Here is a 23,971-nt window from a genome sequence, read left to right as displayed (position 1 = left end):
TTGGGCGGGAGAGAGGCCTTGCTGGGTGTTGGGTGCCTTGACTGGAAAGCTCTGGAGTGGAGGACCTGCAGGATTAAAGGCTCTCCAGAGGCTCTGACTGGTGTGTGGAGACAGAGAGACCACAATGCTGAAGGTCTCCACAGGGACATCAAGTCCAGCAACTACCACACTACTGGGTTTGGGTAGGGTTGGTTTTTTTTTTTTTGAGAGTTTTTGATGAGTTTCTAGCCTGTTTTCTTGTTGTTTTCCAAAGTGCTGGGAATTACCAGTTGCATCCAGTCTATCAGGAGCCATCTCCACCTTTCTTGCTTTCCCATCTGTAAAACGTGGATGTTACTGGGGCCACTGCAAAGATTGACTAGATAGATCCATATCCTGAACTCATTTCTCCCAGGGACTTCAGTGGGATGCCCAGCCCAGAACAATGGCAGGATACACGACCCTAAACATTTCTGCAGAGCTTTGAAAGATGAAAAGCAGTGACTTTGCTACCTATGTCAGTGGAGGGGCAGGGAAATGTTTCATGATGTTTATAGCAGACATCACGGACATTACACATGGAAACATGGGAAATGGGGCACTTTTCTTGCAGGGAGATAATCTTTAATAGATGGCAACAAGGAAATAAAAGTATTTGGTACACAACAGCCTGCCCCTGGCTGAGGGGTGTTTGCCCGAGGAACCGTGGCCGCAGCCACAGATGTTTCCTCCAGAGCCAGAAGTGCTGCAAGGGGCTGTTCCTTCTGAGGAACTGGAACGAGAGAAATCCCTGCACAAGCTTTTCCTCCCTCTCCTCACCCCTGTGGAGAAAAATATAGCCCCAGAGCTCCATTTTTCAATGGAGACATTCCCCTAAAAACCATTTGTTTCTCCCTTTGGAGCAGTAGATGATGATGAAATAAAAAAAAATAAATTAAAAAACCCTTGAAGACAGTGTTTAACCATCCTCTTTCTGACATATTTTATTGGTCTCCTCAGATAATGGGATAAAACCTCTGCCCTTACTGCCTGATTTCTGGGAGTGGACCAAAGACTGATGTGGAGATGCTGGAGGGCTGGAGGAGGACCTGGATGTTCTCACCCTGATGGTGAGATTCTTTTTCCCTTTTATCCTCCATGGCAACAAACAGTCTCTGACTCTTGTCACTCAGAGAAGACTACACAGCAACACGGCTTGTTTACTCGCTGTTGTCTCCGTGGGTTGAAGCTGTGTGGCCTTGTCCCTGTTCCAGGAAAAGCATGGACAGAGCTGTCTGCAGGAAAACCCTCCTGCCTGTCGGCTTTGCAGTGCTGAGTGGCAAAGAGCCACCTCTCTTTTATTGTTTGCAGATCCCGACGCTGCCTCGCCGCTCTGTGCCACACACCACGCTGTGACTAAAACCATCCCCCAAAAGACAAGCCCCTCCAAAAGTGACCACGTCCTCCAAGCTGGTGGAGCTGGTATAGGCTCCATTCATCCCATCCTGTTTGCTTTCCTCATCTTCTCCAAGAAGAAGGGTAGAATGGCGCTGGGAATGTCACGTCTGTGATGTGACACCTTGGGTGGTCACTGCTGGATCCCACCACACCCTTCCAGCTCCAGGAGAGCCGAGCTGGGTTCACTCACATCAGGACCAGCCTCTGGAGTTGCTCAGCATCTTCCCTCTCTGAACCCTCAAACCCAGGAGCGTGCAGCAACAGCAACATCCCAACTTGTTTGTGCCATGAAAGGAGCTGGAAAGAATGTGCTGAACCACATGACAAGTGAGGCCATCAGAGAATAGAGAGACCTCATTTTTAATTGCTTCTGAACAAAGTTGGCTCAGGAAAGCATTTCCCATTGTACTGCTGAACGTTTCTTCTCATCACACAGTAGAGAGACACAGGCTCTGCTGCTGCTGCACCAAGGCTGTGTTAGGGATCACTTCACTCCCTGCTAGAAGCAGACTAGACATCTGTCACCAGCATTTCAGGCTTTTCTGCAGCATCCAGGCTCTTCTTTGCCACTGTTGATGATTTTATCACGAGTCTTAAGCAGTAAAACTGGGCCAGTGTCTACCTGAAAGAGTGAAAGAGGCACATTTATATCTATATCTATATCTATATCTATATCTATATCTATATCTATATCTATATCTATTAGATAGATAGATATAGAGAGATAGAGAGATATAGATATATATTTATATATATACAGCCAAATTCAAACTACAGCAGTGCCACAGCTACAGCAGGCACAAAATGAAGAATTATGACTTAATATTCTTCACTTTAAAGCCTGTTAATTTAGACAGTAAACTCCTCAGGGCACGGACTTTATGGTTTGATTGTTGGTATCTTGCATAGTCTTGGTCTGAGCCAAAGTAAAACATAAGCAGGCTTCAGTTCCTCGAGTTTTCTGATGAGATCAGTCCAAGGATTCAATAAAATCTATTGCATTTCAGAGTTTTGTGGACTTAAACACGAGTCCCTTCTGACTTTTCCCTAACTGATGCCTTCCTGAGCATGCAGAGAGCCTGAAACAATAGATCTAAGAGATGCAGACTGCCCCATTCACTTTTTCTACAGGGTCTGCTGTTTCCTCAAGGAGGAACTTGGGTCAGCCCACAAGAAGAAATCCACATCATACAGCTGAGGACACCAGAAGGCCGGGTAGGCCTTTGCCTTGGGCAGTCTTCTGTTATTTAATTAAATAGCAATTTGGCATCTTGCATTGAAGTGTCTTTCAGCTGAAGATGAGCAACTTCCCAAGCAGCAGGAAGAGCCCCATCCTTGCCCCTGCTTCCCTGGCTGTCCATGACAGAAACTGCACTGACCTCAGAGTGTGACTTAATGACTTCAGGATGGCAAAGCCTGACAGATCCTGACATTTACTCATAACCTGGATCAAAAATACAAGGATAGAGCTTTATTCCAGTTCATCCAAAATGCTAATGATGGTGCATTAACTTAAGCTTATAGTAATTCTTTTTCCTCTCTGAGCCTGAATAGAGTTTATAGAATTATAAAGGTTGCAAAAGACCCCCAAGGTCTTCAAGTCCAACCTGTGACTAAACCCCACCTTGTCATCCAGCCCAGAGCACTGAGTGCCATGTCCAGTCATTCCTTGAACACCTCCAGGGGTGGGGACTCCCCCACCTGCCTGGGCAGCCCCTTCCAAGGCCTGACCACCCTTTCCATGAGGAAATTCCTCCTGAATTCCAACCTGTTGCATATCTGTCAAGTTACCATCTCCTCCCCAGTGTGGTTTGGAGTTTAACTGCCAATTGGGAAAGTAACAGGGTATTAGGCAAGTCCTGTGAGATGTGGCCTCAAAACACAGGACAATAAAAAATGACAGGCTGGAAGAGAACAAGATCTGTTTGTTCCCCTGGATCCAGACCCAGCACTGCTCACCTGTGGGGCTCACCCAGAACCACAACTGCAAACAGAAAAACATCCAGACATGTTTGTGCAAACAGAACTGCCCCCTGACTGCACCCAGTGGTGACAGGAAAGCAAGCAAACCTCACATTTACAAAGCACATAAACATATCTGCACATAAACTACACATGTTAAGAAAGAAGAAAAGGTAGAGGATGCAATTCCCACAAATTTGACCAGATCAGGCTGGTTCCATCTGTAATACAGCAGGGGAAAGTTGGGATGCTGGAAGTTTTCACTGGCAGAGGATTTTAACTGCTAAGGTCACCTGGACATCTTCACCAAAGAAGTATCACAGAGTCAAAAGAAACATCAAATGATCACATTACTTAATTTGCCATCATTTGGAAGGGGCAGAGAGTGATGTGTAATTAGTTTTTTGCTTTTCTTTCCTCTCCTTTCGAAGCTCATGATGTAGTGAGTGTTTTTGTAGTAACATAACCTTGACTCTCACCCTTGATGTGCACAGGCACTGAAACAAGAAACAGAGGACTCTGCAGTGCTGGTGTTTCAATCCAGACTAAGTGATACTGGAAATCATCTTGAGTCAGAGAAAGAGCATTTCAAGAGTACAGGACTGTTTATTTTTTCCAGAAACATTTCCTTTGTTGACCTTACAAGAAGTTCATAGAATCATAGAATGGTTTGGGTTGGAAGGGACCTGAAAGATCATCCAGTTCCAGCCCCTGCCATGGGCAGGGACACCTTCCACTATCCCAGGTAGCTCCCAGCTCCATCCAACCTGGCCTTGGACACTTCCAGGGATGGGGCAGCCACAGCTTCTCTGGGTAAACTGTGCCAGGGACTGCCCACCCTCACGGGGAAGAATTTTTCCTTGATAACCAATCTAAATCCACTCTCAGTTTGAAGCCAACACCTCTTGTTCTGTCACTCCAGGCCTTGTAAATAGTCTCTGTTCATCTGGAGCAGGAGTCATCTTCCATTTGGAAAGCCACAATTAGGTCCCCCAGAAGTGTTTCTTCTGCAGGCTCTAAAATCCCAGTTTGCTCAGTCTTTCCTCCCAGCAGAGTTTCTCCAGCCCTCTGAGCATCTTGGTGCCTTCTCTGGAGTTGCTCCAACAGCTCCAAGTCCTTCCTGTGCTGATTCCAGAGCTGGAGGCAGCTCTGCAGCTCCAGTGCTTCCCTTGAGCCCCTCCATACAGAGACACATGATAATGATGAGAACTTTTTATTTAATACTGTATGAAATGTCTGACCCTTGAGGCATAATAATGTGCTTAAAATACACTTAACAGCGCTCTCTGGCTAAAAAAAAAAAGTTTCCAATTCATACTTTAAAAAAACATATCCATTTGGATGCTTACTTTGACTATGTGCCCAGCATCACTGGCAAAAGTGCTTCTGTTTAGAAAGGATGGTTCGGCCAAAATTCAACTTGTTTTTCAGGAATAGGAAACCAATGGAAAAAAAAACTGTAATAAAAGCCATACCAAATAAATCATCATTCTCTCTTACACTCTAAGGGAATGTCCATGTGTTTGCAAATCTTACTGTGCAGGACAGTACCTGAGAGCACTTTGAGCAGGAGGAGGTGCCTGTGATGCTGTGTCACCCTTGTCACTGATGTTGTGGGGGCAGGAAAACCACACTGGTGGTGACCAAGGCATAGAGGAAGAGGCTTTGTTATTATCTCCAGCAATTTTCCAAATAATTCCACCCCAGACTAGGCACTGATAACTTTTGACCATGGTCTGCCTGCTTGTCATTCCCACTGCAATAATTAATATTAATGCAATTTCACAGAGGCAAAGGAAACACATCACATAGTAAGAAAGAGAATCAGGAAAAGCAGCTGTTTTATAATTATCTATCAAAAAGGCACCTGAAGTATTGTAAGGAAAAGCAGAGAAATCTGGTCATTGCTTTCCTCTGCCACACTGAAACAAGAAATACAAGGTTTACCAAGGGCTGATTTAACACAAACCTAAGAAAAGAACTACAAGCTCCCACCTGATGTTACCAGATCTTACCAGAATTCCATGGCTGAGCCAGTGTTTCCACAGCAATTCTTCAAAAGCACCAAAAAGACAATCTCCCTGCCCCTGGCCATTTTTGTAAAAAACAAAAACTCCCACCAGGCAAACCCCAGTTTTCAATAAACAGAATTGTAACCCTTAGGATAGACCCATTGCCACTGGCTTTTAAACTCACAAGTCTAAATTTGCAGGTCCAACCTTGAGATGACTGAATGGAACCACTGAGCTGCAGGTGGCTTGTACAGAGCCAGAAGGTTTTCCATCCAGGCCTAACAACTGCACACACCAAACAGCAAATCATGAAAAACAAATACACAGAAAGTGTGGGTACTTTGTGAGGAGTTGTTTAGAGAAATGGTTCCTGTGTCACCTGCCTGGACAAACCCCCTTTGCACATCCAAGTGCAGGAACGAGGCCTCATTTGTTCACAAAGTTGGCTTTGCACTTTGTTGTTTGGCCTCCAGAGACCAGAGGATCTATTAATAACCTCGAAAACTTAGGTTGGCTTCTCACAAAACAATGAAAACACACCTTTTCTTTCTTTTTTCTCCTCTATTCATTCTCATTTCTGACTATTGATTTCTCCTTGTCCTTCGTTCCTCTGATTCCTGGCCAGCTCCACTCGCAGAGTGTTCCCCCCGAGGCTCAAGCCTTTCAAGGAGGATACAGCTCTCTCTGCAGTTACTTTATCCTTGTAATCAAGAAAAGCCCTGTGCTGTGCTCCCTGCCAACTCAATCTGAAAGGAGTCACATGGAATTCCCTCAAAGCACATTTCAGCTGGCTCACTCTCAGGCTGGGAGGTATGTTCCCCACATACACAGTAGTAATCATGCCCGATCCCTCTAATCTAGGACTTAAAGGATCACTTTCAACATGGTGTTGCCCCATTTGAGCTGAGCCCGTGGCAACCTGTGGTTGTGTATTTTCAGCCATCTCCTTCTTGTTTGACTCTGCTGCTCTGGTGCTGTTTGCCAAGTGTGGATGTTCATCTTGGAGAGTAACATCCTTGCCCATTTGCTTCTCCCTGTGCCGAAGAGTTTTCAGGATGGGGATTTTCCCCAGCATCTCATAGCTGACCTAAAAAGGAGGAAGAAGGAAGGCACGTAATTAGAGGATTTCTCACCTTCCAGAAAAAGATGACCATCAGGACCCATCTGTGCCACAAAAAGAGAGGAACCTTATGATACAGTTACCATGCAGAGTGCCAGAGCATTCAACATGTTCCTAATTGCTGGCCTGATTGTGGAGTTGCTCCCTAAATACACACTGCAGGACAAAAATAAACATTAGTTTCTCTTTAAGCAGGCAGCACAGTGTACATCCAGCAGGCAGATCAGACCCAAACTGAGAACCACTCCAATCTGACATTTATTATTTATCTATCAGAGCCCTTTCAGATTTGCATTCTCCTTGTTATCCCTCCATCTTTGCTTTGACTGAGGGCCTTGTGCTCCTGCTCTGGCAGAGTCCTCCAGCTCACAGTCCATCAGACACTTCCATTCCACAGCCCTCCTTGTGCTCCTTTCCCCCCCAACAGGATATCCCGTGGGCTGGGGCACACAATGGTGGAAGCCTGCAGCAGGAGCGTGCCTTGGAGTGGAGCTCCCATGGATGTGGGCCCAGCTGGAGGCACGTTCTCTGGTGGTGGCACATCCCCACAGCCTCCTCCTCTGTCATCTGAGCTCACACACCACCCGCAGCTCCTCAGCAGATCCCACACCAGCCTGCGGGGTTGGAGCACGGAACGGAAGCGCCCGGACACTGCACCTCCGACTGTGAACCCTCCATCCCCTCCATGCAGCCAGTCCCAGCTCCAGGCAGCTCTTCTGGAAGGGCTCTTCCCCTCAACAGCTGAACCCCATCCATCTGAGGCATGAGATGCCCCAGGCTGCTCTCAGAGACTGGCAGGAAACGCAGTGGTTCCCCAGCTAATGTGGTCGAGCTCTTGGCTTGCAGAGTGCAGTTGGAAGGAGGAATAATTCCTACTTGGCTGCTGGACAAGTAGAACATCCATCAACACAAGATCCAATTCTGAAATTCAGGGAGCACAAAACAGAGCCTGGGGATGTGATGCCTGAACTAGCAGAGACCCATGCTAGTAGCCCACAGTGTGTAAGCAAGCAGGACACTGCACTCAAGCTGATGAGCCACCCCTCAGCAGGATGGACTGGACCAGCACAAGCATATCCTGGCTAGTACAGATCTCTCAGCTCAGATCTCACTCATCTCAGAGCCCCTGAATTCCTGGTTCTACAGTTACAGTCACAGAGAGTTTGGATCTGCACAACATCAAGTCTAAAATGCACAGCTCTCTAGGGAGAACAGCCCAGCTCTGAAGTGACTTGAGGAAAACCCAAGACAGGGTGGGGGCAACATTAGGATTAGGTAACAGGAAAGTCAATCAGAACTATTCTTAATGTTTCCAGGGCCCCTCTGCTGAGGAGCAAACAAGCAGGTTTCAATTCAGGCTGAAACCGAAAATATAATTTACATAAAGCCTGTTCTAGTTCTGTTCAGCTAATATCAAACAGCAGATTAGGACTAACCAGTGTGGCAGAGCCACCACTTTCTGCCACACTGCAGACCTGGAGTCAAGGGGTTTGGGATCAATGAGCAAGTTCTGTGACTGAGAACAACCAACATGGCCTGATCTGGCAGGCAGTGGAGTCAAGGGTTTCCTCTGGGGCTCAGGGAACCTCCACACTCTGAAAGGTACCTGCCCTTTTCAGATTTTGCAGTTATTGCTCTGTGGATTCTTGGATTGATTTGTTTTTCTCAGCCAAGATTCTGACTGCTGTGTTTGACAGCAAACTCCCCTTCCCTGGGCAATACAACATCAAACCAGGGGCTGAAGCTGTCTCGCTTTGTTTTCACTGGCCACCAATTAAGAACATTTGTTGTCCTCTGTCAAATCTCTATGAAATGTAAGCTCTATGCTAATTAAACCAAACAGGAAAAACATTTTTCTCTTCTCATGCAACTAATCACTCCTGGGTCCAAAGCACAACCTCAACCTCTTACCGGGTGTATGGACAGATCCTTTCATCCTGAAATTAAACTCAGTTGCCAAGGCAGGGACTGGGTGTTTGGTTAGAAAGATCAATGGACAAACCCTCAGCACTTTGTAGATCAAGGGAATCAGAAAAGGGCACTCAGAGGATGATCTCTGGAACTCCCAGTCTTTCAAAGAGCAGATTTAGATAATCCAGGGAGCAGCACACTCCCTGAGAGACTTCAACGTGACACCTTCTCTCGCTAAAGAGACCAGGAGTTTTTGGCAATGGATTGGAGCTCTTGGAGCTACTGTTCAGGCTCCTGGCAAACTCAGAAAGATGCTGTTTCAACAGCATTTATGTTTTAGGAGAAATTTCCTCACAGAAATGATGACTACATATTGGAATGACTGCCCAGGGAGGTGCTGGAATCCCCATCCCTGGAGGTGTTCAAGGAACAACTGGACATGGCACTCAGTACTCAGGACTGGGTGACAACGTGGTGTTTGGTCACAGGTTGAACTCAATGATCTCTTTTCCAATCTCAGTGATTCTTGTAAGGGCTATGAACTGTTTTCTTTAAAAACCAAAGTTCTGATCAACCACCACCACAAAGTGATCCCTTGAATTCAGCCCTGTGCAAACGTAACACTAAGTAGCCTTTACAGTATCAAAGCAACAAAGTCAGCTGATTTGGCACTTGGATTTTCTTGTATTAGGGAACATTCACTAAAAAACCTACATTAGACTAATTTTGACACTGTCAGTTGACATCCTCCTGCCACAAGAGACACAGAGGATTTACCTTAAGGGCTGTTTTCCCTGGGGTCTAGGAGTGCATTTCAGCTGAGTCAAACCTTCTAAATCCTTCCTTATATTCCCCTACTCTTATGCCAGTTTGGGAATTCAGAGTTTCAATTCAACAAACCAGTTCACTGCTTTTTTTGGGGGTGTTGGGGGTGAGAACTAAAAGGGCAAAGGGGGCAGTGGGTGGCAGAGGAGAGGAAAAAGCTTGCTCTGCTCCGCTGCAGAAGAGCAAACAAAAGAACTCTGTGGTAGTACAATGTGTTGCTAATTATGATCATGCAAAAAGTTCCTTTTGTCCTGTGAGCTGTGGAGGATTGCAATGATTTATTTCCATGTGGAGAGAGGCCAAAGATATTCTCCCTCTTTCAAACAAGCTGCATGTTTCTTGGTCCTGTGCCGGCTGGTCAGTCCTCCCAATCCTTGCCTATCCCTCTCCCTGCTGACTGCTTTGGGCTAAGCCAGGATGGAAGGGACAAAGGTTCCACTCCAAGTCTGGTTCATCCAGCTACATGGACCTGGGCAAATCCAGCAGCTGAAGATTCTTCCCCTGCTCCCCCATCCCTATAAAGTCAAGGCCAAGCCATTTATTGATGTCTGTAAACTTTGCACTGAGTGTTGGGATGTAGCTCAATGATTGGCTTTGGCAGCAAAACCAGCTGAAGACGTTTCCTATTATCCCTTGACCACCAATTCCCAGGCCAGTTCCACACTTCAGCCCTCTGGGCTTGGCCAACAGAAGTGCTTGTGGGTCTGTGCTATGAACTCCCCATCTGAAGTGATTCCGGTTAAAAATAACTCCACCAAAGGCAATTCATCATTTAACAACCCTCCCTATTCCCTGCCATAGCTGTGAGAGACCTGGGGAAAGAGGACAGCAGGGTGGATGAATTCTTCTGGCATACAATCACTGGGCTATGGGAAAGATGCTGAGGAGGGAAATGTGGCCCCTTTCTGAGAGAAACCTGAGGAAAAGAGTCTTGGATGCCGAGTGCCAACACAAATCTCCCAGCACTTAACCCAGAGCCTCCACTCTTACGACACCTGGACTGCTCCCAAAACAAGGCAGTGGCAGCTGGACTTCTGCAACATCCCTGCTGGAACTTCAGGGCTCTCTTCACCCTCTGTTCCCCCAGAACAGTGAATGGAGCCACTTTCAATATTTTGCTGGGGAAAATGAAGGATGTGTTTGTCCTCTGTCAGAGTGAGTAATGCTGACCCCTGATACAGCACAGGCCAAGGCAAACAGCACTCTGATTTCCCTGGCAGGAGCAGAGGTGCAGGGCTGGTGCAGGGCAGAGGAGGGAAGGACAGCTCTGGGTTGGAGAGTGTGCTGGGCCTGGTGTTTAATTCTGCTTCCCACAGCTCCCCATGTGCACACACCACTGATACAGGGGCACATGGCTCTAATGAGACCCCACCTGGAATCTTGTGTACAGTTCTGGAGTCCCCAAAATAAGGACATGGAGCTGTTGGAGCAAGTCCAGAGGAGGCCATGAAGTTGATAAGGAGACTGGAGCACCTCCCCTATGGAGACAGAGTGAGGAAGTTGGGGCTGTGCAGCCTGGAGAAGAGAAGGTTGTGTGGAGATCTCATAGTCCCTTCCAGGATCTGAGGAGCCTACAGGGAAGCTGAACAGGGATTCTTCATCAGGAACAAGGAGCAACAGGACAAGGAGCAAGGGCTTCATTCTGGAAGAGGGAAATTTAATTAAGATACATGGAAGAAATCCTTCCCTGGGAGGGTGTTGAGGTCCTGGCACAGGTGCCCAGAGAAGCACTCCCTGGGAGTGTCCAAGGCCAGGCTGGACAGGGCTTGGAGCACCCTGGGCTAGTGGAAGGTGGTCCTGCTCATAGTAGGGCATTGGAATGAGATGAACTTTATGATGCCTTCCAACTCAAACCATTCCATAATTCTGAAAGGAGACTGATGCTGCTGCCCTGGAAGGCTGTGAACAACACCAATCTTTACAGCAGATCCACCAGCCCTTCCTGAAGTTCAGAGATAGAAGGTGTTTGAAAGACTCATCTTTGCCCACTCTCAGGGGTCTCTAACCCAAGAAGACCTCGAGGGCAGACCCCACTTCTCACACTGTGTCCTCAACCAGCTGCTTGTTTCAAGGAGCACTGAGCTCAGGGGCATTTAAAGCACAGACAATGCCAGGACAGCAAGGACAGGCCAGCACAGTTGAACATTTTATCATTCATTTGCACAAAATGTCCAAATATGTGCACACAATCCGAGGGCATATTTCTGGGAGCTGGCAGCCTGAGAGGTCTGCTAATGTCCCTCAGGAGAACCTTATGCAACCCACATTTGGAATCCATCAGAGAAAATTGGATTCCATGGACTCTGCAGCCAGGCTCAGATCTGCAAAGGTGTTGAGATGTTTAACCACGTGTGGAAGTGTGCCCTGCTCACAATATCCTCAAAAAAACCCCACAGCACAACAATACCTTGGCTAAACTAAGAATTATTTTCCTCTGATGGCAACACTGTGTCCCTGCTAAAGGTTTGCCAGCTTAGATGTGTGAGTTTTCTGAGCTTTACTTTCCAAGTGTTCTGTCACAGACTAACTCCAAAGCTCTTTGTTGTCAGATAGTTTCCATCTCTGTCACAGCATTAGATCCAGGGATTCCCCCCAGTTCATTTCATGTCAGGAAAAAAATCTTTTCCTACAGCTGTAAAATTCTCAACAAAAGAATGATTTAAAAACCAGAAGGAAATGCTTGCAAGAATATAGTGATTTTTCCACCAACTACTCTCGTTTCCCTCTTCACGACCCCAAATATTTTAATTGGTCTGTATAGCTGCAATTTAAAATAAGCACAGCACAAATAACTTGGTAATTGTGACAAAATAAAATAGACAGTGTCCCAGATAAAGATCACAGCTACCCATAGAAAATACTAAATGAGAAAGTAAGTCAGTTCATGAATTTAGAGTTCCCAGAAACAATGGGTTAGATTTTCAAGACAGATGAAGCCAAATAATTGTCCACTGGATCCAAATAAAGTTTTCCAGAGTGCTCAGCTCTCAGCAGCTCTTGCTGTCCTCCAACAACTCATATTGATTTCTCAAACTCTGAACTCAGAGGCAGAAAACTCACCCATATAAACTCCCCCAGTACTTGGATTTATAAGTGTTTCTGGAGTGTTTAGCACTGATATTGGTAATGATTATTTGGTATTGATTATATGGGTCTTATACTTCTTTGGAAGTCTTTAAATAGCACATAACAAACAAGAACACCCCAGCAGCTCCTTCAGCACAGAAATCCAGCCTGGAAACACGGAATTGTTGCTGGCTAAGTCCCTCCTTACCCCTCTGGAGCTGGAAACCCAGTGGATGCATTACTGGCTGTTTATCCTGCCAGCTTCAGGACAGCACACCCCTTTCCACAACACTCAGCTCTAATCCCATGTTTGCAAACACCTGTAATTTAAGCTCTTAATCATTGTCTTGCCCTGATCGAGCCCTGTTCCAAAGGATAAACCTTTTTACAGGGTATTTTACACATCACACATCTTAACAATAACGTTAAGCTGCTTTCTGTTGACAAAACACCCTATTTAAAAGTGGGTCATTTATTTACTCCCTGCCTCTTGGTTCATTTAGTTTTGCTCTGAGGAACAGGAATGTGCCAACAAGGCCAGGATTTGAAGGAGAAAAGGATGTGGAGAAAAGGATGTAGAAGTAGCCAGGAAAAGCCAAACATTTAAATAGCCCATATCAAATCCTGCCTTTTTAACACCCTGTTGATTAACCAGACCTCCCACCTCCCTAACCCTCCCTGCAAGAGCTGAACGTACAGTTACCACCAGAGCACGAACAAAATAAATGGCATTCATCTCCCTGTGAAAAAATAATGGCAATTTCTTTCATCTTCATATAGACACTACACCTTTTTCCTCTCCCAAAACTGCCTGGCATTCTCCAGTATTCCTATCTAATTAGCTGAACACTCCAAAGAACAGTCAAAAACAGCTTTAGGTGTTAAATCAATGTTCAAGTATTCAAATAAAGTTCAATTCTCAATTAAGCTGGAGAAAATTCAATTGCAGCTAGAGGGAATCAGACAGAAAAGAACAGAAAATGTGTGAGCAAGGCCACTTACTGAGAAGTCTGACACTAAGACAGACAAACTGTGATCAAAAATATGCTGGCAAGATGGATGGAGAACAAGGGATAGGCCTTCAACACAATTACACTCAATAATATGCTAAAAAAAATTACAATTCAAAAATAATTCAATGGAAAAAATGCACTAGTACAGACAGAGCTGTTATTTATTTATTTATTTATAACCTCAGCTTCTCAACCACAGGCAGGGTAAAATGCCCTCCTACCATGGGAATAAAAATAGTACTGGCTAGAATTGTTTGTCATAGATACATTACCTAAAGAAATTTAACTCTTTTTGCTGGTTGGCAACTGTTTAACAACCTACTCTTGATCTCCCTGCAAGTATTCCGTGGTAATTCCTCAGCAGTTTCTGCAAGACATGGGTATAACATTCCTCATTTCAGCATTCTTACTGTCATTCAGCCATGCAGGATTGTGTCTGCTCCCTAACTGGATGTTTTTAGAAATGAAACTCCAATGACAAAGGAAAAGTTTTCCCAGCGTGAACTTCCAGTAAAACAATTCACTAAATGCTTTTGTGAAACTATTTGTGAAGCTGAGGAAGGTTCTGACAATCTGCATGGGGGGAGAAAGGCTAAACCCATCACACAGTAATTATCAATTATCCTGGTTACAGGGGCTGGACTAGTTTATCACTGTGTGGGTTAAACCAAACTGTGTATTCTACACCCTCTGATGAGTGTTAATTTCTGATGGACTGTTAATAATGGATCATTTCCAGCAGCTGCCCAGGGCACATCTGACCTCTCAGGATACAAGTTGGGTGTTAAAGAACCCTGCAAGGCAGGGGAGTGTTTCTGTCTTCACACCAATGACTCAGCCATGGTAACTCCCCTCTGGGGAGACAACAGCACCTTCATATGCAGCCTGAGGGGTCCTGTCAGCAAATGGCCATCAAAGATTCCAGGATATCCCAAGACTCACAGAGTTCAAACACCCACCGTGAAACTCCTGGCCCTGGGGGTGGTACTGGGCATTATCACCTGAACCTGAGCATAGATAATCTTCAGGTTTGGGGACTTCTGGTACCACTCATGGGATCCAGAGAATGACCAGAACCTCAACAGGGCTGCAACTGCCTCTCTCAACAGGACTGTGACCATCATCTTCACCAGCAGGTTTTCCTTTTCTGTTACTTTGCACTCAGGGGGCTCACATGGGGCTCAGCACAGGGGCCAACAAACACCACTCTGTTCCTGCCCCAGAGAGATGGTTACACATCTGTTTCTGTGGGTTAAAACCTGTTTTCTCTGTATCATTGTATTTATTGTAATCTTTTTAGTAAATTTTAACTCTGACTTGTAACCTGGCTTGAGCTGGGTTCGTTTCTCCCACTGGTTTGTCTTCAAACCAGTACATCAATAAGTAAAGATTCAGGGTTTAAAATAGTATAAAGTCACTGTTCCTCCACCTGAAAATGAACTCCAGCCACAAATTTATCTCTTGAAAGTTAATCCACTACAGAAATAGGAAGGTATCACCACCAGATCATGTTTTGCTTCCATAACCAGAGCAGCACATACTCTGCCCACTAATTCCAACTCCCCTGCCATGGGCAGGGACATCTTCCACCAGACCAGGTGTCTCAGAGCCCCATCCAAACTGGCCTTGAGCACCTCCAGAGATGGGGCATCCACCATTTTTTTGGGCAATCCATTTGGTGCAGCAGCCTCAGCTGCAGTGATGTATTTCTCCACCTCACCATTTCCACTGAACACCAATGCTGCTGCTTTGAGTCACCTGACAAACACATCTGCTCCTTTTCCAAGGATTTCTAATACAGCAAATGTCTTTATATTTAAAAATGGTGGAGGTTATCAACAGAATGTTGGTACCAATAAGCCACTGTTAGCAGAGGGAACTTGCCTTATGCCATATTATTCCCTGAGGTTTGGGTCTTTTGCAATTAGTCTTGATAATTCTTGTTGGAGTGAGGATATAATCCACAGTTAAATCATGATCATCAAGCAGCTCTTCTGCTATGTCAACCACCTACAAGGAACAAGAGGTTTGGTAAGTAATTAAAAACAAATTCACTAAAACTGTGCACCATTACCTGATGTCTTGCAACATATGAAAATATGTGGAAGGAAATAAAGATGCCAAACCAACCTCATTTCATGTCTCTTCTTCAGACAGACCAGTCACTGTCACACAGTTCACTCACCACTTGAGTGTGGATGTTTTAACTCACCTGACAGTCATGCACAATGGTAACTACAGGTGTATCCTCCTGCACCGCACCCATTGACACCATCATTGCATATTCCATGTCTGCATAACCTTCTCCTTTTCCAATTCTCCAGCCTAAAACACATAAAAGTAAACAGTGAAAAAAAAAACAGGGTGGAAAGTTGCAACTATTAAAATCATGTTATTAAACTGAGCAGTTTGCAACAGATAAACGAAGCACAGAGTTGTAACGCAGGCAAAATTTGGATTAGCACCTTCACATAAGGCAACTTTCCTTGAAATCAGCACTGAAATGAACTTAAAACATCACTCAATGAACTCCTAAAGGACCCCAGGAGCCTCCCATTCAGAATAAACCAGCCTTAGTCCAATTAACACAGAAGGTAATTTACCCATTGTACTCAGAACCTTCTATTCATGTCCAGGATAGGTTAAGGTGGGTAAACAAGAGTCTGGGTAACACACAAAAAGTCCATGTTATTTTAGGCAATGGATAAAGTCAGTGGAAAAATTTTCACCACCATCAGGTCTTCAAAATAGTAGAAAATGCAAAATCTGATCCCCAAAGAGGTACTGACTCAGCAGGTCTAACACTATCCTTCCACACACCCTGTGTGAGCAGAGCAGATTCCCTGAACAGGGAGCTGGCTTTGATTCCTTCAAAACAAAAATAATTGCTTCTCTTAATTGTTCTACTGAAGGCCAAGACACAGGCCCACACTGCTGTGGGCTCTAACCCACACTGCTGCCTGCCCACCAAGTGCTGGAGGTGCTGCTTCATCCTGGTTGGACTGGGATCAGGGATTTGTCACACAGAATCACAGAATCACAGAATGGATTGGGTTGGAAAAGACCTCCAAGATCATCAAGTCCAACCCTTGGGCCAACTCCAGTCCCTTTACCAGATCATGGCACTCAGTGCCACGGCCAAGCTCAGTTGAAAAACCTCCAGGGATGGTGAATCCACCCCCTCTCTGGGCAGCCCATTCCAATGCCTGAGCACTCTCTCTGCAAAGAATTTTTTTCTGCTCTCCAGCTTCAATTTCCCCTGGCAGAGCTTGAGCCCATCGTGCCCCCTTGTCCTATTGCTGAGTGCCTGGGAGAAGAGACCAACCCCCACCTGGCCAGAACTTCCCTTCAGGCAGTTCCAGACAGTGCTGAGGTCACCTCTGAGCCTCCTCTTCCCCAGGCTAAACACCCCCAGCTCCCTCAGCCTCTCCCCACAGCACTTGTGCTCCAGTCCCTTCTCCAGCCTCGTTGCTCTTCTCTGGCCCCGCTCCAGCCCCTCAATCTCTTTCCTCAACTGAGGGGCCCAGAACTGAACACAACACTCAAGGTGTGGCCTCCCCAAGGCAGAGTCCAGGGGAAGGGTCACTGCCCTGGGCCTGCTGGCCACGCTAGTTTTGATACAGGCCAGGATCCCCTTGGCCTTCTTGGCCACCTGGGCACACTGGTGGCTCCTGTTGAGCTTCCTGTCCCTCAGTCCCCCCAGGTCCCTCTGTCTGTCCCTCTCCAGCCACTCTGTGCCCACCTGTGGCACTGCAGGGGGTTGTTGTGGCCAAAGGGCAGGACCTGCACTTGGCCTTGTTGAACTCCATCCCATTGGAATCAGCCCATCTCTCAAGTCTCTCCAGATCCCTCTGCAGAGCCCTCCTGCCTTCCAGCAGGTCGACACTCCCTCCCAGCTTGGCGTCATCAGCAAATTTGCTGTTGATGGACTCAATCCCCTCATCTAAATCATCACTAAAGATGTTAAACAGGACTGGACCCAACACAGACCCCTGGGGAACACCACTGAAGAGACAGAACTCCAGACCACAACTCACTTCCAAGGATATATTGGTCTCTGCCAAAATGCACACGTGGTGTGTCCTATGAGCACTGTGAGTTGGGACTTTGGACCCTCCTCCTGCAAAGCTGACAAGGCTTTTCCTGACCTTTTTCGGAGACGGCCACTGAGCCCACAACCACCAGGTCCACTCGTGCTTTCCCATCCAGGCCCACGGGCACACTGTAGTCTCTCACACCCTGCAAGAAAAACAACATTTTAGGGTCACTGAGTGCACAGTCTTCCAACCACTGAGGCAGAAATCCAGGATATTTTGATAAATCCAACCGACTCCCCATTTGAAAGTGTCTCTTCCATGTATAGCCAAGCTGTACATGTCTGGAACGTTTCCCTCTAGGGAATCCTAGAATAGATTCCCTACTACAGTAACAAGAATTTTGGCACACTACAAGGAGAGCTAAGGGAGGTGGGCACTTTTTAAAGCAAGGTTACTTATTTAGGATTAAAATCTCATATTTTGAGACTTTTTATTGGAAATCTGTCCCTAAAAATGAGTGCAAATGACACTTCCTACCCTATCACTACTAACTTAGAATTAGAATATGTAAAGTCATGTACCAGAGTACTACAAATCCTTGGATTAATTCTCACATACGAATCACAAAGTTAATTTAGACACAGACAGCTACAGAATGAAGAAGTCTTAAGTCACACAAACTGACAATGATTTTTTTTCCTCCCCTCTCTCCCTACTCATCCCAACAAACCCTTCTTCAATCTTCTCTCTAAAGAAAACATCCTGACAAAATTGTGTCCAGAGCTGAAGAAATTTAAAATTGTCCTTACTTGGGCTTTCAAATATCAGAGGTTTAGAACTGTTTAAAAATATAATCTTGTGATTTATTCATTCTTAATATGCACACAGCACAACATAAATCCTCCTCACATCAACGTAAGTTCATGCTCAGTTAATCCTCATAAAAAAGGCAAACATTTTCTGTGTAGAGCACAAAACTAGAAAAATTCAGTAATTTGTAGCTGACTATCAGTATTAGTGTTGATTATCCACTTCACAGCAGTGTGGTAAGGATTGTTTGCACAGGGCTTTGTAAAGATAAACTGCCAACAGGGTTTATTCATTAGTGGGCCTGGCTGGGGGAAAAACCAGACCATCATAGAAACAGGCCAAGAGAAAGGTCTCTTTCAAAAGTGCTCTTCAATCCTGAAAAGCCTAATTAGTTAATGACTTCAATAGAACTTGCAACAAAGAAAGTCACTACTAATTACCACCCATTTACAACCTCAGTTGTAAACTGGATTACTGCGGAATTTTAGTGCCTTGGGCAGGAGATAAAGAAGGAAATAAATCTATGTACTGGCCTGTTCTTTTTGTACAAGTTAGGGTTTCATATCAAATAAAGAGGGATATAAAATAACAGAGGTTTCTGTGCCAAAATCCTTCAGCTGTACAGTATGAGACTGCAACACAAGAGGGCAGCAACAGACCACGCTGCAGAACAAAAACCCTCCCGTGGGTTTGTGCCTCCATTGATGGAAATGCCAGAATAAATGTTTCTTTAGCTCCAGTACTCCAAAAGAACTCATCTTTCCTGCTTAGCAACACCTCAAATTCTACCAAGATCATGCAAAAACTGTAAACACGAAAATAGCTTTCAGTAGCTCCAAATTGCAGAATACAGGAGAAGTTTATTAGAAATACAAAGATCTAATTCAACTATGAAAGTTGCTCAGATTGTTCCAAAAAGCACTGAGAAAATATCAAGACCCCTCTGCTAGCAAAATACAGCAAGAAGACTAAATTTCCTCATGATTTAAAAATTATTAATGGCAGTTGTGTACAGAAACCCAGAAATAACACCCTAGCAGGATGATATTTGAAGCAGCATCTGGTTTTCCAAGTTCCAGCTGGTCTGTCATAACACCCCCCTCATCCACGAGCTAATCCAGACCTCCCTCATCCTTCAGTCCTACCTGAGATGTGGCACATCTTCTCAGGATCTCCTTAGTTGCCCCTGGAGGTGGGACAATCCTGTTGAACAGCCCAGTTCTCAGGCGTGGTGTGGGAACCAACAGAGTCTTCCTTGCCTGAAGAAGGAGCAGAAGAAGTTACCCCACTAAAGGTCTTGTTTTACACTAAAGAATTAATTCTACTGTCACACAGCAAAAATTATGTGGCCAATCATCTAATTTGCTGGAGAGTAGTTAGTGCTGTTGATTGTGTAGTGCTTGCAGATTAAACCTCTCCAGGACAGAATTCCAGACAAGGGTTTATTTAAGAATTAAAAGGGAAAAAATATCTCTAACCTTTGAGATATTTAAGGACATACCTTTAGAGATATATCTTTAAATATTTTTATAAGGGGTATCTTATAATATTGTTATGAGGAGGAATGGCTTCCCACTGCCAGAGGGATATTGGGAAGGAATTCTTGGCAGGGAGGGTGGGCAGGCCCTGGCACAGGTTGGGCAGAGAAGCTGTGGCTGCCCCATCCCTGGGAGTGTCCAAGGCCAGGCTGGATGGAGCTTGGAACAACCTGGGCTGGTGGAAGATGTCCCTGCCCATGGCAGGAGGAGGGAACTGGATGGGCTTTAAGGTCCCTTCCAACCCAACCCAACCTGAGATTCTGTGAATATTTATTGGCCTAAAATAAATACTTATTGGCCCAATGTCCACAAATAAGCCACAGAGACCACCTCCTGAACATGCACAGGTCTAAGACTGTCACACATTTACCTTGTGATAATTTGAGGCAAGTCTTCCTTAAATTGTGTTTTAGGGGGGCAAGGACACAGTGATGGTGAAACAGCTACTGCTCTGCAGAAACATAATCATTCCCCCAAATCCTACCTGCCAAAAAACTTATCTGCCTGAACAACCTGCCAGAGAAAAGGACTCTGAGATTAGATCAAGTGTTTAAAATTTGGTTCTAATAATGCCAAGGTCATGGGTGCAATCCCCTGTGTGGGCCATTGACTTAAGAGTTGGACTTGATGATCCTTGTGGGTCCCTTCCAACACAGAATAGTCTGGGATTCTGTGAACCTGTCAGAGAAATGGACTCTGAGATTAGATCAAGTGGTTAAAACTTGGCTGTAATAATGCCAAGGTCATGGGTTCAATCCCCTGTGTGGGCCATTGATTTCAGAGATGGACTCGATGATCCTTGTGGGTTCTTCCAACACAGAATAGTCTGGGATTCTGTGAACCTGCCAGAGAAATGGCAGGTCCTGAGGACAGGATGTTGCCAAGCTCTGCCCTGCCCTCCTCGGGGGTGCAGAGGTGCCATTACCTGCAGAGCCTCCAGCCGAGCCCCTTCCAGAGGTTTGTCGGGATCCACTTTAACCTCCCGCGCTCTGCTGAACACACCCAGCTCTCGGATCGAGCAGCAGGCCTGGAGAGAGCCCTGGGGGAGGCAAGGAAGGGAGAGCACAAACACCTTCACTTACTTCCAGCGTCAGGAAGCGAGCGCTCCTCTGGGGGGCGTCGGGGTTTATCTTTACAGCACGGGCGGCTCGGAACTCCTGCAAGCCCAGAAGCCTCGTGGCAGCGTGGGAGGCTCCCTGTTCGCAGAACACACCGGAGATACAGCAGAGATGGGCAGTCTGCAGCTTTCATCCTCTAGACAGGCTGATTTACCCAAATTTTAAACAGGGTGTGTGTTTAATGTACTGATAATTTCACATATTAACACACTTAATTTTATGATGGTTGTGAATTCTCATAATGCTGAGTGCTTGACAGAAAAAGAGGGGATCCAAGTGCAGGAATCCACCCTCTCTCACACCTCACTGAAAGCTGGACATCAACTCCCCCTTTTTAGTGAATGAAGACAACCAGATTCCTTCAAACACAAACCACAGAGACTTCTTATAAGTGAGGAATTCCCTGACCAGGCTCTCCCTTTACAGTGACTATACTGAAATCTCAGATTTGCTCCTTTTAGCCGGGTTGCTGGAGCTCAGCAGAGCACACATCCCTCTCATAATTTCAGCTGATATTCCCTTTCTTTAGAGTGCATGAAGCCTCCGCCGGCTCCAGCACCTGTTTTATTTTAAATAATAAACCAAACCAAACCGAACCGAACCGAACCAAACCAAGGCGGGCCGAGCTCTGCCCCAGCCCTGGGAGCATCCCAGGCCGGGCTGGCCGGGTCTGGAGCACCAGGAGCGGAGGGACAAGGAGGGACCGAACCAAGGCGGGCCGGGCGCTGCCCCAGCCCTGGGAGAGTCCCAGGCCAGGCTGGCCGGGTCTGGAGCACCAGGAGCGGAGGGACAAGGAGGGACCGAACCAAGGCGGGCCGGGCGCTGCCCCACCCCTGGGAGCGTCCCTGGCCGGGCTGGCCGGGCCTCGAGCACCAGGAGCGGAGGGACAAGGAGAGACCGAACCAAGGCGGGCCAGACGCTGCCCCAGCCCTGGGAGAGTCCCAGGCCAGGCTGGCCGGGCCAGGAGCACCAGGAGCGGAGGGACAGGAGGTACCTGGAAGTTGGGGATGCGGCCATGGACGGGCCGCGGGAACTCGGCCAGGCCGGAGCTCTCCAGGTGGTCCCAGACCTGCTCCCGAATGTCCCACTTGGAGGGGGCACCTGAGGGGGAAAGAGGAGGTGAGAGGGGGGGCCCGTGACGTCACCGCGCCCTCCCTCACCCTCCAGCAGTGACGTCACGGCCCCTCGTCCCCCGGCGTGACGTCACCGCCGCGCTCACCCGCGCGCCCCTCCATGGAGCAGCCGCTTTAGCCGCGCCCCCTCCGGCTACGGCGGCGCGAAGCGGCCAAAACACCTCCAAAGGCGAAAAGGTTGCGAAGGGAGCGAGAGTTTCGGTTTCTTCTTCGGATTAAACATTAAAGAGGCTCCGCTGGAGCATTAAAGTGAAGCTGCCACCCGGTTTATACAAATGCTACGCATTTCCATCACGTAAACCCCCACCCTGCTTTTTATTAAATACCCGCTCTCCCAAATTAATTATTTTCCCGTTGGAAATTGGCAGGTTATGCATAAAGCAACATCCAGCCAATATCCAGCTTCTGTGGGGGTCTCACAGGGCTCTTCTTGCTGGATAAAGAAGGATTTGTCTGCGGGGTTTATTGTTTGTGGGATCAGCGAATCCCAGAGTTACCCCAAGCAGGGGGAGGACGTGGAGCATCCCCACATTCCAGGGCAGAGTGGGATGGAGGGATCACGGGAACAATGAAAGGGAAGTTTATTTGGAAGTGTGTCTGGGAAGGGGGGTTCAAAAATGCCTTTGGATTTGATTTCTGTGTGCTCAGCTCTGGTGCTGCTGGTCCATATCCACAATCTGAGCTCTGCCAGCCCCAAAAGCAGAATAAATTGGGATGCTGCAGATGGAAACCCCTTTTCTCTCAAAGATTGTTGAGCTGTTGTTTTTTTCTCACAAACTCCACTGCAGTTCAGGAGCTTTTCCCCCTCCAACGGTGTTGTCCAAACTGGGATTAATATCAAGCTTGAGGCTTCACCTTCTCCCTGAGGTCCCTCCTGGGCGTTCCAAGTGCTCAGAGCCTTGTTCTGCAAAGGTGAAAAGAAGTTGGATCAAGTTGGATATCAGGAAAAAATTCTTTGCAGAGAGAGTGCTCAGGGATTGGAATGGGCTGCCCAGAGAGGGGGTGGATTCACCATCCCTGGAGGTTTTGAACCTGAGCTTGGCCGTGGCACTGAGTGCCATGATCTGGTAAAGGGACTGGAGTTGGACCAAGGGTTGGATTTGATGATCTTGGAGGTCTTTTCCAACCCAATCCATTTTATGATTCTATTCTACCTTAAAAACCTCCAGGGATGGAGAATCCACCCCCTCTCTGGGCAGGCCATTCCAATGCCCAGCAGGAGCTGGGGTTCCTTTTTTCTCCTGTACAAAATAACCCCACATTCCTGCACACAGATCCTCTTTCCACCCAGACCATCTGACCCCAGAGAGTGCAGGAATTGCCCCGACAATCACATAGCAAGTCCTGTTTCTCTCCACCACGTGCTTTTCTTTACTTGATGATCTTGGAGGGTGCGTTTGGGAAGAGCCTTTCCACTGCCTCGGAGTGCGGTGGGAACCCATCCAGGCATAACAGACCACCCATGTGGAGCTGGGCCTGAATGTTGGAAGCTCATTTCTCCACTTCCTACTCACGGAAAACTCGCCGTGACTCCGATGTCTCCGTGGGGAGTTGGGGATCAGGCCCTCAGTGAGCCATTTCCAGCCTCCCTGTAACTCAGGATTTGTGCTGCTGGGTTGGGCTGGGCTTGCCAGGCCTGCCTGGCTGTTCCCTGCCACCCAAAATCACGAAGCTCCAGCCCATGGGACTTGTTTCTGCTCCACTCTCTTCCTCCTCTCCCTTGAGGAAAACCAGGGTGGTAACAACAGCACTATTAATTAATATATTAACAATCAAAGGGGGCTGAGATCCTTCCAGACCACCTACATCTCCCTCCAACCACACTCTGTAAAGCTCTTCCTTACGTGGTTTGCTTCCAAAAAAAAAAAAAACAAAAACAGAGGGCCTGAGCTGCTTTCTAGAAATCAGGGTGCTTTGCCTCAAGCAAATGAGGAGTTTGCTGATGGGTGGCACGTTTTCTGCTGGTTCAATTCCCCCTTTGGCTCCCACAGGTCTGAAGTTTGCTCCAAA

General features: G+C 46.7%; 1 protein-coding gene across 6 annotated transcripts; it reads right to left on the bottom strand.

Moving 5' to 3' along the window:
- Positions 1–858: 858 nt before the first annotated feature.
- Positions 859–22,100, bottom strand: MTHFSD (methenyltetrahydrofolate synthetase domain containing). 6 transcript variants are annotated; one of them, XM_071567637.1, is made up of 9 exons: positions 22,048–22,100; positions 21,823–21,929; positions 20,636–20,749; positions 19,318–19,431; positions 17,474–17,564; positions 15,538–15,650; positions 15,210–15,335; positions 6,310–6,477; positions 859–2,038 (listed from the first exon to the last, which is right to left on the bottom strand). In XM_071567637.1, exons 1-9 carry the CDS (start codon positions 22,061–22,063, stop codon positions 1,949–1,951), a joined length of 939 nt encoding a protein of 312 aa, XP_071423738.1. In that variant the 5' UTR covers positions 22,064–22,100; the 3' UTR covers positions 859–1,948. The 6 variants fall into 6 exon arrangements, 3 of the variants coding, with proteins under 3 accessions (XP_071423738.1, XP_071423737.1, XP_071423735.1); XR_011698885.1 differs by having other exon boundaries at positions 1,948–2,038; positions 5,575–6,477; XR_011698884.1 differs by having other exon boundaries at positions 1,965–2,038; positions 5,246–6,477.
- Positions 22,101–23,971: the final 1,871 nt, after the last annotated feature.

This window comes from Pithys albifrons, chromosome 12 (genome assembly GCF_047495875.1).
Source record: "Pithys albifrons albifrons isolate INPA30051 chromosome 12, PitAlb_v1, whole genome shotgun sequence".
In the NCBI taxonomy this organism is placed as follows: domain Eukaryota; kingdom Metazoa; phylum Chordata; class Aves; order Passeriformes; family Thamnophilidae; genus Pithys; species Pithys albifrons.
This window is presented reverse-complemented; position numbering and strand designations above follow the sequence as displayed.

Excerpts from the sequence above, each read along its gene's own strand:
- MTHFSD (XM_071567636.1), bottom strand. Across the intron at positions 15,651-17,473 it reads AGTGGCCGTCTCCGAAAAAG|GCTGGAGAATTGGAAAAGGA; the intron begins GTCAGGAAAAGC and ends TATGTGTTTTAG. Across the intron at positions 6,478-15,209 it reads AGGGAATAATATGGCATAAG|GTCAGCTATGAGATGCTGGG; the intron begins GCAAGTTCCCTC and ends CCTCCTTTTTAG.